General features: G+C 41.3%; 1 protein-coding gene across 4 annotated transcripts in view; it reads left to right on the top strand.

Moving 5' to 3' along the window:
- Positions 1-5,423, top strand: part of thsd7ba (thrombospondin, type I, domain containing 7Ba) — a 292,455-nt gene extending 287,032 nt beyond the window's left edge. For 3 of the 4 annotated variants that reach the window (XM_034289054.1, XM_029115860.2, XM_029115859.2), the window contains 3 exons: positions 222-414; positions 1,029-1,116; positions 1,487-5,423. In XM_034289054.1, coding sequence (XP_034144945.1) covers positions 222-414; positions 1,029-1,116; positions 1,487-1,568 — 363 coding nt within the window. In that variant the 3' untranslated portion in view covers positions 1,569-5,423. Of the gene's footprint in view, positions 1-221; positions 415-1,028; positions 1,117-1,486 lie in introns of those variants that run through there. The other variant, XM_029115862.2, reaches the window with a different exon arrangement.
- Positions 5,424-14,188: the final 8,765 nt, after the last annotated feature.

Here is a 14,188-nt window from a genome sequence, read left to right as displayed (position 1 = left end):
GAGTGGTGTGTGTGTAGCAGTTGTGTGTTCCCTACAGAGTGGCGTGTGTGTATAACAGTTGTGTATTCCCTACAGAGTGGTGTGTGTATAACAGTTGTGTGTTTCCTACAGAGTGGTGTGTGTGTAGCAGTTGTGTGTTCCCTACAGAGTGGTGTGTGTGTAGCAGTTGTGTGTTCCCTACAGAGTGGTGTGTGTGTATAACAGTTGTGTGTTTCCTACAGAGTGGTGTGTGTGGGTGTGAAAAAGGCTACATTGAGGTGATGACCACACATGGTTTCCTGGACTACTGCACCAGGACCCCTGGGATCCACAACAAGAAGGCAGATGTTAAGACCAACTCTGGCCTCTTGAAACCTGGACCTTCTCATATACAAGACTTCTTCAGTGATTGGAGCCTGCAGCCAATTGGACCAGGTATTTTAAACTAGGTTAACACCAAATTAAATCAGTGATGCATTACAACAACTACATAAAAAACCATGTCGACTGAATGTTGCATAGCATAGGGTCACCATAACATCCCCAATAGCTGCTGAATTTAGGCTAATCTGAAGCTATTCAATTTATTTCGATTTAATCTGAAACTATTAGACACATTTAATAGATTAAACCCAGATATTAACAAAATTCTCACTATAGGGATTGTCATTTGATGTTTGTTGTTTATTCTGTCAAATATGGTGTTGCTTTGTTCATTTGTGATTATTTATTTATATTATTTATGGGTTCTGTTTTTTGTTTTGAAATGTAATATCTCGGGAAGTAAAAAGGATAATAAATGTTCAACTACATTACCTGTTTTGATAACAGTTAAATAATGTTGAAACAACTAGAAGTATTCAGATTTGAACATTGGGCAGTTTCTGATAGATAATAACTTTAGGAGCTTTCTGGCCTTCTAGAAACGTACAGGAGCTAATGTTGCAAGCCTTTCTACATATTAAAATAGCCTGTGTTACTGATGATGCGTTTGGCAGTGGACTGTTGGGGAAGGTATTCATTAAGCCTGCTTCTCCCTGATTGGCCAGATGGAAGAGTCCAGCTGTGGGCCTATGGGGTGACTGCGGCTGGATTCCTTCTCATAGTGTTCATCATTGCATTATCATTCCTGCTCTGGTATGTACATTATGATACATTTCCTACTGAATCCTCCCAAATAATTCATTTTTATTCCCACTAACCTAGATAATGAAAAACCCCTTACAGACGCATTTATTGTGACGGGTTTTAGAGCAGTGGGATTTCCTTCAGATACTCTCTCTGCTTAAATGTTCTCAGCTACACCATTTAGATACTCTCTACAGCAGCCTTACTGGAAGGTATATGACAGCTCTTTACTTTGGTAGTAGAAATTTTTTCACATCACATTATTTATTTGTAGCTTGTTACTGTTGTCATAGGAAATGTATGGGTTTTTACAACTTTAATTCTGTAGCAGTATTTAATTCAATTATGTGTAACAAAATGTGTGTTATTTGTTTTATAGCAAAGCTCCGAAACCAACCAGCAGCCCCTGTCCACCTCAGAAACCTCTAACTTTGGCTTATGACGGAGACATGGACATGTAACCTTGATGACTGGGGATTTGGACACGTAACCATGGTGACCGGGGACATGGACATGTAACCACCATGACCCTGGCCAATGACAGGACATGGACTTGTAACCATAGTTACTGGGGGATATGGGCATGTAACTATGGTGACGGGGGACAAGAGCATGTAACTTTGTACCTCAACAGTATCCAACCCTCTTACATCAACATGGTCTCTTGGTATACCTCAACCAGTTAAAGGGTCACTCAGTTAAAGGGTAGGGTTAACAAGAAAAAGGTTTAGGGTCAACCGGTTAAAGGGTCAGCTAGTTAATGATTTGGGTCAACCAGTTAAAGGGTTAGGGGAACCAGTTAAAGGGTAGGGTTAACTAGTAAAAGGTTTAGGGTCAACCCGTTAAAGGGTCAGCTAGTTAATGATTTGGGTCAACCAGTTAAAGGCTCAATCAGTCAAAAGGGGTAGGACCTGAAAATTGATCTCTGACATTATCTTGACAAGAATTAATCAAACTTTAGGAGAGTTTCTCTTCTGCATTATTTAAGATTGAGTGTCGCCTTGGTAACGTCCAAAAGTGGAAGTTAGTCCACAGGCTCTCTCTTTCCATTTCCCCTAATAACCAGAACTTCTGCTTATCAGAGTAGCACCACAGTGGTATACCAGACAGAAGGACACGGTTAGAATAAACAAGGCAGAGGGACACGGTTAGAATAAACAAGGCAGAGGGACACAGTTAGAATAAACAAGGCAGAGGGACACAGTTAGAATAAACAAGGCAGAGGGACACGGTTAGAATAAACAAGGCAGAGGGACACGGTTAGAATAAACAAGGCAGAGGGACACGGTTAGAATAAACAAGGCAGAGGGACACGGTTAGAATAAACAAGGCAGAGGGACACGGTTAGAATAAACAAGGCAGAGGGACACGGTTAGAAAAGCATGCCGAGGGATAGGGTTTGTGTAACCCAGTGTTAGGGTTAGGGTAATCCAGGGTTAGGGTTAGAGTAAACCAGGGTGAGGGTAAACTAGGGTGAGAGTAAACCAGGGTTAGGGTAAACCAGCATTAGGGTTAGGTTAAACCAGGGTTAGGGTAAACCAGCATTAGGGTTAGGTTAAACCAGGGTTAGGGTAAACCAGGGTGAGGGTTAGGTTAAACCAGGGTGAGGGTTAGGTTCAACCAGGGTTAGGTTAAACCAGGGTGAGGGTAAACTAGGGTGAGAGTAAACCAGGGTGAGGGTTAAGGTACTCCAGGCAGACTTCAGGTGGGTGTTCCTCATGGTCATATCAGCATCAGCATCTGAAAATGAAACTTGATATGCTGTACCTTAATTCATATAGCAGGAAAATAATCCTGCAGCCACAGGAAATGGAAATTGCTGTGAGTGTTATAATTACATGATATTTTCTGTGGGGGTTGATTAAAAAAGGTTTTAATTAAAAGAGCAAAGTTTTGAACAAAGTTTTTCAACGTGAATACTCTGCAAGTCTGCATTACCTGCTATGCAGGAAAATTACTGTACTTCAACAACAGGATAATAAAATTAAGATACTGCATCTATATGTGAGAACAGACCGGAATCATGGCACTCAAAGAGGTGATGGAATGTGGACTGATAAAATGTGACATTGTACCTGAAAAGCTTTCATCAGCCTGTGACATTCGGATGATTTTAGGTTGCTGTGGGGATGAACGGAACACAGTGAATTTTTTGAAGCGAGAAACAGAAGCTCTTATCTATGCACTATATTAGTGCTGATCCATAGTTTTTTTTAGTGTTTTCATTGTACTGCAAGTTTCAGCTGTGAAATAGTCATTTATTTGAAGATGTAATATTTAGGATGTGTACTTTCTGATTTGTAATAGTAAACCAATTCCACACCGCTAGAGTTCTGTCATAATGAAGAAGAGACAGAGCGCTGGTCTAACACCAACACAATGCTGAAACAGTAGAAATTCATATGATTACATAATTGCATAGACAGTATGGTAATTATCATATCACTTTCAGAAGACAGAGAGAGGTTCAACCTTCTTGATAGTGCCCAAACTCATTAATAATTGTTTTCCCTTTTCTACTAAATTGTTTTACTGAGACATTGTGTGATATTTGGAAAGTAATCGTTTGTGGTAAAGTGTACCCCTACTGTTTGGCGTATGACAGAACATGACGAGAATGGAATATGATGTGATAATGTGGAATAGGTTGTGAGAATGTGGAATATGATATGATAATGTGGAATAGGTTGTGAGAATGTGGAATATGATGTGAGAATGTGAAATATGATGGGAGAATGGAATATGACGTGAGAATGTGGAATATGACATGAGAACATGGAGTATGATGTGAGGATGTGGAATATGAGGTGAGAATGTGTAATATGACGTGAGTATGGAATATGACGTGAGAATGTGGAATATGACATGAGAACATGGAGTATGATGTGAGGATGTGGAATATGAGGTGAGAATGTGTAATATGACGTGAGTATGGAATATGACGTGAGACTGTGGAAAGTGACATGAGGATGTGAAATATAACGTGAGAATGTGGAATATGATGTGAGGATGTGGAATATGACAGGAGAATGTGGAATATGACGAGTGAATGTGGAATATGACGTGAAACTATATAGTGTGAAGTGAGAATTTGGAATGTGAAGTGAGAATGTGGAATATCACTTGAGGATGTGGAATATGTCATTAGAATGTGGAATATGATGTGATAATGTGGAATATGATGTGATAATGTGGAATATGACGTGGGAATGTGGAAAATTACTTGAGAATGTGGAATGTAACGTGAGAATGTGACATGAGAATGTGCAATAGGACATGAGAATGTGGAATGTGACGTGAGAATGTGGAACGTGACATGAGAATGTGGAATGTGACGTGAGAATGTGGAATAGGACGTGAGAATGTGGAATGTAATGTGAGAATGTGAAATGTCACGTGAGAATGTGAAATGTGACGTGAGAATATGGAATAGGACGTGAGAATGTGGAATGTGACGTGAGAATGTGGAATGTGTTGTGAGAATGCGGAATATGAAGAGTACGGATAACATTTTTGGCTTTAGTTAAATAAAAATTATAGTATTTAACGATTTAATGAATGGTTACATTTGTAATTTTTTTTAACCATTCATTTAATGTTATTAAATTCCTTTAGTATTTCGTTTATACAACCCGCCCCATTTGGGCAGCTGCAAGTATGACTAAAGCACAAAATGTGACAATGCAGATACTGTTTGTACCAGCTGAGAACCTGTGGTACCACATAACTGCTGATAGTTTAGGTACCAGATTAGAACCTGTGGTACCACATAACTGCTGATAGTTTAGGTACCAGATTAGAACCTGTGGTACCACATAACTGCTGATAGTTTAGGTACCAGATTAGAACCTGTGGTACCAAATAACTGCTGATAGTCTAGGTACCAGATTTGAACCTGTGGTACCACATAACTGCTGATAGTTTAGGTACCAGATTAGAACCTGTGGTACCAGATAACTACTGATAGTTTAGGTACCAGATTTGAACCTGTGGTACCACATAACTGCTTATAGTTTAGGTACCAGATTAGAACCTGTGGTTCCAGATAACTGGTGATGTTTTGGTACCAGATTCGAACCAGTGGTACCAGCTCTCATCTTGACTATGACATTGACCTGTGTGGTTCTATTTGCCTCTGTTGTCTTGAATGGAGAATGAACATCACATGCATTTGTGAACTATTTTAACTTTGAATGTCTCTTTCAACAGTTATAAATCTATAATGGGTGTTGAGACTTTTGTGTTTTTTGCTAACAAGGCATCCAGCAGTGAGTCTACACAACCTGGAGCACTTATGCATGTTTGATCAGTTTCGACAGAAGTCCTGGTTTGTCTTTCAGTGGCCTTGCATTGATTTGGTTTGATTCCCATGCTGTGTGTTTTTATATACTGTAAGTGATGATTAAGGCTGCCAGTCTATGGGCTATTCCCCTAATTTGGAAAAATGCACTTTGAGCTGCTTGTGAGCCCGTAGATTGAGCTGAAAATGTATAATGTCACCCCAGCCCTACAGTTTTTACTTGGCCCTCACAACAGAACTGCTTGGGTTTACAATGCCTCTCAACACTGTAGTATTATCCTGTAGAGAAGAATTTAACACCTCTATTTACAGTACCTGTTATTCCTGTATAATGAATTCCTGACATTCCTGTGACATGATGATTATAATAATAATAAATTGTGATAATAATTGTGCACATAATGAACCTATTCTTTACTTGTGAGCAGAGCTGAGTGTGTGTGGTCGTACATGTCGCTCAGCAGATCTAAAGCTGGGGGTTCAATTCCCATGTGGGATTAGTGCATAAAGGTATGTAAAGACATAGTTTTCACTGAATACTGTAAGTAACTGATAAGATGTTCAATCACAATATGTAAAATCTGACTGTTCTGCAACGAACCTAGTTCCAGTAATATCCAGGATGTTTGAGAGATTCCTCTTGTTTGTCTTGATGTGATTTACGGAGATTCTTTATGTCTGCATTGGATTGGAACAGTAATGATTGATTGAAGGTGATTAGCCATGCAGATGGAAACAGATGGATAAGCATCGCTTAGATTGCCAGACAGCCTCTCAGTTAATCACATTATATTCATGGGAAATGGACTTTAAATCTTTTGTTCAATCTAATTCATTTTGTTAAGACTGTCACTTGTATTTAAGGGTGATTCGAATGAGAATGGCACTGTCATGGCCACCCAGATGAGCAGCGTTGGACACAGCCTCTTTTCACTGGACGCAGCTTCTTGTCACAAGCAATTAATCTAGTTCAATATGGTTCGGTCCCTCTCAGACATCAGCCCATTCTGAACAGCTGGGAGGTCTACAGTACATATCAGTTTAATCATGATTTGTCGGTTTTAATTGACAAATTTTATTACCTTTCACTGGCATTGACTGACTTGAGAATAAAGAAAATGCATTATTAATATTTGCATATTAATTTTCAGAGAATGAGACAGATTGCTTAGGGATCAATAGTATACATTAATTTGTTCCTGCCCAGCATAAGCACACATTTAGGTAACTGTTTACGTTGCAAAAAAAAGAGCATCTTAACACATTTTGTTTTTTTGGAAAAAGATTCAATGGACTATGTTTTAAAGACTCTCCTGAGGGGACAAGGTGGGTTAAATACCCTCAGTGGACTAGGTGTGTTAAATACCCTCAGTGGACTAGGTGTGTTAAATACCCTCAGTGGACTAGGTGTGTTAAATACCCTCAGTGGACTAGGTGGGTTAAATACCCTCAGTGGACTAGGTGTGTTAAATACCCTCAGTGGACTAGGTGTGTTAAATACCCTCAGTGGACTAGGTGTGTTAAATACCCTCAGTGGACTAGGTGTGTTAAATACCCTCAGTGGACTAGGTGTGTTAAATACCCTCAGTGGACTAGGTGTGTTAAATACCCTCAGTGGACTAGGTATGTTAAATACCCTCAGTGGACTAGGTATGTTAAATACCCTCAGTGGACTAGGTGTGTTAAATACCCTCAGTGGACTAGGTGTGTTAAATACCCTCAGTGGACTAGGTGTGTTAAATACCCTCAGTGGACTAGGTGTGTTAAATACCCTCAGTGGACTAGGTGTGTTAAATACCCTCAGTGGACTAGGTGTGTTAAATACCCTCAGTGGACTAGGTGTGTTAAATACCCTCAGTGGACTAGGTGTGTTAAATACCCTCAGTGGACTAGGTGTGTTAAATACCCTCAGTGGACTAGGTGTGTTAAATACCCTCAGTGGACTAGGTGTGTTAAATACCCTCAGTGGACTAGGTATGTTAAATACCCTCAGTGGACTAGGTGTGTTAAATACCCTCAGTGGACTAGGTGTGTTAAATACCCTCAGTGGACTAGGTGTGTTAAATACCCTCAGTGGACTAGGTGTGTTAAATACCCTCAGTGGACTAGGTGTGTTAAATACCCTCAGTGGACTAGGTGTGTTAAATACCCTCAGTGGACTAGGTGTGTTAAATACCCTCAGTGGACTAGGTGTGTTAAATACCCTCAGTGGACTAGGTGTGTTAAATACCCTCAGTGGACTAGGTATGTTAAATACCCTCAGTGGACTAGGTATGTTAAATACCCTCAGTGGACTAGGTGTGTTAAATACCCTCAGTGGACTAGGTGTGTTAAATACCCTCAGTGGACTAGGTGTGTTAAATACCCTCAGTGGACTAGGTATGTTAAATACCCTCAGTGGACTAGGTGTGTTAAATACCCTCAGTGGACTAGGTATGTTAAATACCCTCAGTGGACTAGGTGTGTTAAATACCCTCAGTGGACTAGGTGTGTTAAATACCCTCAGTGGACTAGGTGTGTTAAATACCCTCAGTGGACTAGGTGGGTTAAATACCCTCAGTGGACTAGGTGTGTTAAATACCCTCAGTGGACTAGGTGTGTTAAATACCCTCAGTGGACTAGGTGTGTTAAATACCCTCAGTGGACTAGGTGTGTTAAATACCCTCAGTGGACTAGGTGTGTTAAATACCCTCAGTGGACTAGGTGTGTTAAATACCCTCAGTGGACTAGGTGTGTTAAATACCCTCAGTGGACTAGGTGTGTTAAATACCCTCAGTGGACTAGGTGTGTTAAATACCCTCAGTGGACTAGGTGTGTTAAATACCCTCAGTGGACTAGGTGTGTTAAATACCCTCAGTGGACTAGGTGTGTTAAATACCCTCAGTGGACTAGGTGTGTTAAATACCCTCAGTGGACTAGGTATGTTAAATACCCTCAGTGGACTAGGTATGTTAAATACCCTCAGTGGACTAGGTGTGTTAAATACCCTCAGTGGACTAGGTGTGTTAAATACCCTCAGTGGACTAGGTGTGTTAAATACCCTCAGTGGACTAGGTGTGTTAAATACCCTCAGTGGACTAGGTGTGTTAAATACCCTCAGTGGACTAGGTGTGTTAAATACCCTCAGTGGACTAGGTGTGTTAAATACCCTCAGTGGACTAGGTATGTTAAATACCCTCAGTGGACTAGGTGTGTTAAATACCCTCAGTGGACTAGGTGTGTTAAATACCCTCAGTGGACTAGGTGTGTTAAATACCCTCAGTGGACTAGGTGTGTTAAATACCCTCAGTGGACTAGGTGTGTTGAATATTATGTATTAAATACAAGGGGCATGAAATACTAGGTGTGTTAAATACTAGGGGGATTAAATACTAGGTGTATTAAAGACTATAGGGGTTAAATACTAGAGATGTTAAATACTAGGTGTGTTAAATACTAGGGGGATTAAATACTAGGGGGATTAAATACTAGGTGTATTAAAGACTATAGGGGTTAAATACTAGAGATGTTAAATGCTAGGGGTGTTAAAGACTAGGGGTGTTTAATATTAATTGTGTTAAATACTTGAGGGGTTAAATGATATGTGTGTTAAATACAATGGGTAATAAATGCAAGGGGTGTTACATAATTTGTTTGCTCCCAGGTCGAAATCCGCAGAATCACGGACAGTGCTCATTTGCATAAATATTTATGAAAATAGAATCGCCATAATCGTCCGGTTTCAATGGTATATTATTTGTAGCCACTTTCGTGAAGCGTTCCGTGTATAATTTGGGTTGTCTGTGTATAGTTCGGGTTGCTATGGGAACCACAGCCTGCAGGAAGAAAACTTTTCACCAGGCAACGACATTGACCATGCATCTTAGAAAGGCTAATGTGTAGACACGAATAGATTTGTACAAGGGTGTACATCACTATATATGATGTTTTGAACCATAATACATCATTTGTATAAATAAATATGATATAAAAAAAATTTTTTGTCAACATAGTATGGGGGTGTTCTTGAGTTTGTGGGAAGAAGTTGGTCATTTTTTCTGAGTTTATAAACTATGTAAGTCCAAACGTAACTATTGATCTAGTGCTGCCATCTGGTGGCCGTTCTGCGACATTATACCCCAAAATAAGTGATATAAAATCATTCTTTTTTATTTTAATGTGTTTTAATTCTAGGTAGAAGAACCGAATTTTTTTGGGGTGCCTATATTTTTTACCTTTACCTGATAGTAAAGGCATGAAAATATGAGGGAATACCATTGACACAAAACTTTATAATGCTTTCAAAAAAATCATTTTGCTGAATGGCAGAAATGTTTTCCGAAAAATATTATTTTGCCTTTCCAATAGTTGAGTTTTCTAAATGGTGTTACAGTGGGGAGAACAAGTATTTGATACACTGCCAATTTCCTACTTACAAAGCATGTAGAGGTGTGTAATTTTTATCATAGGTACACTTCAACACTTCAACTGTGAAGTGTACCAAAAATAAGTAAACATAAGTATTTGATCACCTACCAACCAGTAAGAATTCCGGCTCTCACAGACCTGTTAGTTTTTCTTTTAGAAGCCTTCCTGTTCTCCACTCATTACCTGTATTAACTGCACCTGTTTGAACTCGTTACCTCTATAAAAGACACCTGTCCACACACTCAATCAAACAGACTACAACCTCTCCACAATGGCCAAGACCAGAGAGCTGTGTAAAGATAAAAGGATAAAATTGTAGACCTGCACAAGGTTGGGATGGGCTACAGGACAATAGGCAAGCAGCTTGGTGAGAAGGCAATAACTGTTGGCGCAATTATTAGAAAATGGAAGAAGTTCAAGATGATGGTCAATCTCCCTCGGTCTGGGGCTCCATGCAAGATCTCAATTATCAATTATCAGGAGGAAGGTGAGGGATCAGCCCAGAACTACACAGCAGGACCTGGTCAATGACCTGAAGAGAACTGGGACCACAGTCTCAAAGAAAACCATTAGTAACACACTACGCCGTCATGGATTAAAATCCTGCAGCGCACACAAGGTCCCCCTGCTCATGTCCAGGCCCGTTTGAAGTTTGCCAATGACCATCTGGATGATCCAGAGGAGGAATGGGAGAAGGTCATGTGGTCTGATGAGACAAAAATAGAGCTTTTTGGTCTAAACTCCACTCGCCTTGTTTGGAGGAAGAAGGATGAGTACAACCCCAAGAACACCATCCCAACCGTGAAGCATGGAGGTGGAAATATCATTCTTTGGGGATGCTTTTCTGCAAAGGGGACAGGACGACTGCACCGTATTGACGGGAGGATGGATGGGGCCATGTATCGCGAGATCTTGGCCAACAACCTCCTTCCCTCAGTAAGAGCATTGAAGATGGATCGTGGCTGGGTCTTCCAGCATGACAACGACCCGAAACACACAGCCAGGGCAACTAAGGAGTGGCTCCGTAAGAAGCATCTCAAGGTCCTGGAGTGGCCTAGCCAGTCTCCAGACCTGAACCCAATAGAAAATCTTTGGAGGGAGCTGAAAGTCTGTATTGTTCAGCGACAGCCCCGAAACCTGAAGGATCTGGAGAAGGTCTGTATGGACGAGTTGGCCAAAATCCCTGTTGCAGTGTGTGCAAACCTGGTCAAGACCTACAAGAAAGGTATGATCTCTGTAATTGCAAAGAAAGATTTCTGTACCAAATATTAAGTTCTGCTTTTCTGATGTATCAAATACTTATGTCATGTAATAAAAAGCAAATTAATTACTTATTTTCAGGATTTTTTAGATTCAGTCACTCACTGTTGAAGAGTACCTATGATAAAAATTACAGACTTCTACATGCTTTGTAAGTAGGAAAACCTGCAAAATCGGCAGTGTATCAAATACTTGTTCTCCCCAGGTCTGGTAAATACTGGGTTGTGAAATACAAGGGGTTTTACATACCAGATGTTTTTAATACTAGGAGTGTTTAATACTTGGGGTGTTAAATACTAGGAGTGATAAATACTGGGTGTGTCAAATATTCGGTGTGTCAAATACTTGGTTTGTTAAATAGTTGGGGTGTTAAGTATTCAGGGTGTTGAATAAACAAAGTGTTAAATACTAGGTGTGTTAATTACCAGGGGTATGAAATATTAGGCCTAGTCTAGAACTAAAAAAATCAAGTCAATAGAAAACTCCATTGAGCTTGTTTTCTTTGTCCCTGACTGGGTTTAAAAAATCCATAATGGTTTCGGGTGATTTTCGGCCAGATGTTATGACTTGAGTCCTAAATTCATTTCTGCAACAGCAATCATGGAGTATTGTATATCTATGTAATCAGTACACTCTCAGCTACATTATAAACACATAAAAACAGACTTCTGAAATATCACGTTTTGGAGAGGCAAAAACAATGTTCTACTGGGGACATTTCTGCGATATGGTTTGATAATATTTTTTTGAAACCATAATGAAGTTTAGTTTCAATGGCTTTTCCTGATACCCTCATGCCTTTACAGTCATATTACAGTGTTTAATGCTGAAAGTAATGAGTACAATTTATAATACAATGTAAAAAATATGGGTTGCCCAAAAATATTTGGGTCCTCCACTCTTTATATCAAACCATATTTCATGTCATTCTTTTTTCATGTAATTACACCAAAAGGCCACCAGAAGCAGCAAAAGACCGGTAGTGAAGTTGTAGTTACGTCTCGTTATAAAATCAGTAAGATACCAGCCCTGTGTCACTGTAACCCTAACACCACCAGCCCTGTGTCACTGTAACCCCATCACCACCAGCCCTGTGTCACTGTAACCTTATCACCACCAGCCCTGTGTCACTGTACCCCCATCACCACCAGCCCTGTGTCACTGTACCCCCATCACCACCAGCCCTGTGTCACTGTACCCCTATCACCACCAGCCTTGTGTCACTGTAACCCCATCACCACTATCCCTGTGTCACTGTAACCTTATCACCACCAGCCCTGTGTCACTGTACCCCCATCACCACCAGCCCTGTGTCACTGTACCCCCATCACCACCAGCCCTGTGTCACTGTACCCCTATCACCACCAGCCTTGTGTCACTGTAACCCCTATCACCACCAGCCTTGTGTCACTGTAACCCCATCAACACTATCCCTGTGTCACTGTAACCCCATCACCACCAGCCCTGTGTCACTGTAATCCTATCACCACCAGCCCTGTGTCACTGTAACCCCATCACCACCAGCCCTGTGTCACTGTAATCCTATCACCACCAGCCCTGTGTCACTGTAACCCCATCACCACCAGCCCTGTGTCACTGTCACCCCATCACCACCAGCCCTGTGTCACTGTAATCCCATCACCACCAGCCCTGTGTCACTGTAACCCCATCACCACCAGCCCTGTGTCACTGTAATCCTATCACCACCAGCTCTGTGTCACTGTAACCCCATCACCACCAGCTCTGTGTCACTGTAACCCCATCACCACCAGCCCTGTGTCACTGTAACCCCATCACCACCAGCCTTGTGTCACTGTAACCCCATCAACACTATCCCTGTGTCACTGTAACCCCATCACCACCAGCCCTGTGTCACTGTGCTCTGGTGCCCAACCATCGATTTTAGCATCACTGCAGACAAAAAAAACATCCTAAAAGGTCGTCCAAGAGCTTATAAAATCACAGAGCTCATTGGACTTATGATATTACCTTGAGCCCTACTCTGTGATTGATAAGAATGGCTTAAAGAGCTTAATTAGATTGGGACCAAGTACACCATGCCCTCACACACCATGCCCTCAAAGGTCCTGAAATACACCAAATGGTGAGGAACTATGTGCTAACTGCAATACAAGATGCTGATCAAAACATTGATCCATTGCCCCACTGATCTGTGGACAAGCAAATATAACAGCCATGCATACTTGGCCACTGGTGTGGAAATGCTTCTGAAAAAACTCCCTCTGAGTCCTTGCTCAGCCCTGCTGAGTTTTCTTGATTTTGTTCACACAGCAAATAACATCCTGGAGTCCTTCAATTACAAAATAACTCAGTGGAAAGTAGAGACTGGGAGGGATCTGGCAGTGGTGTCAGATAATCCACCCATCACAGTGAAGGCTGTGGCAGACGGTGGATATAGTCTGTCAGATAATGCACCCAACACGGTGAAGGTTGTGGCAGACAGGGGATATAGTCTGTCAGATAATGTACCCATCACGGTGAAGGCTGTGGCAGACAGTGGATATAGTCTGTCAGATAATGTACCCATCACGGTGAAGGCTGTGGCAGACAGTGGATATAGTCTGTCAGATAATGCACCCAACACGGTGAAGGCTGTGGCAGACAGTGGATATAGTCTGTCAGATAATGCACCCAACATGGCGAAAGCTGTGGCAGACAGTGGATATAGTCTGTCAGATAATGCACCCATCACGGTGAAGGCTGTGGCAGACAGTGGATATAGTCTGTCAGATAATGCACCCAACACGGTGAAGGCTGTGGCAGACGATGGATATAGTCTCAGATAATGTACCCATCACGGTGAAGGCTGTGGCAGACGGTGGATATAGTCTGTCAGATAATGTACCCATCACGGTGAAGGCTGTGGCAGACAGTGGATATAGTCTGTCAGATAATGCACCCAACACGGTGAAGGCTGTGGCAGACAGTGGATATAGTCTGTCAGAAAATGCATCCAAGTCATATAAAATGTATCCCCCTCCATCTTGTGGTTACCCAGTCCCTGGCGATGGATGATGAAATAACAGAACTGCTTTTTAAAGCCTGCACCATCTCTGGATTCATCCACTGATCAACCACAGGTCTAACCACAGG

The sequence above is a fragment of the Esox lucius genome, chromosome 20 (genome assembly GCF_011004845.1).
Source record: "Esox lucius isolate fEsoLuc1 chromosome 20, fEsoLuc1.pri, whole genome shotgun sequence".
In the NCBI taxonomy this organism is placed as follows: Eukaryota; Metazoa; Chordata; class Actinopteri; order Esociformes; family Esocidae; genus Esox; species Esox lucius.
This window is presented reverse-complemented; position numbering and strand designations above follow the sequence as displayed.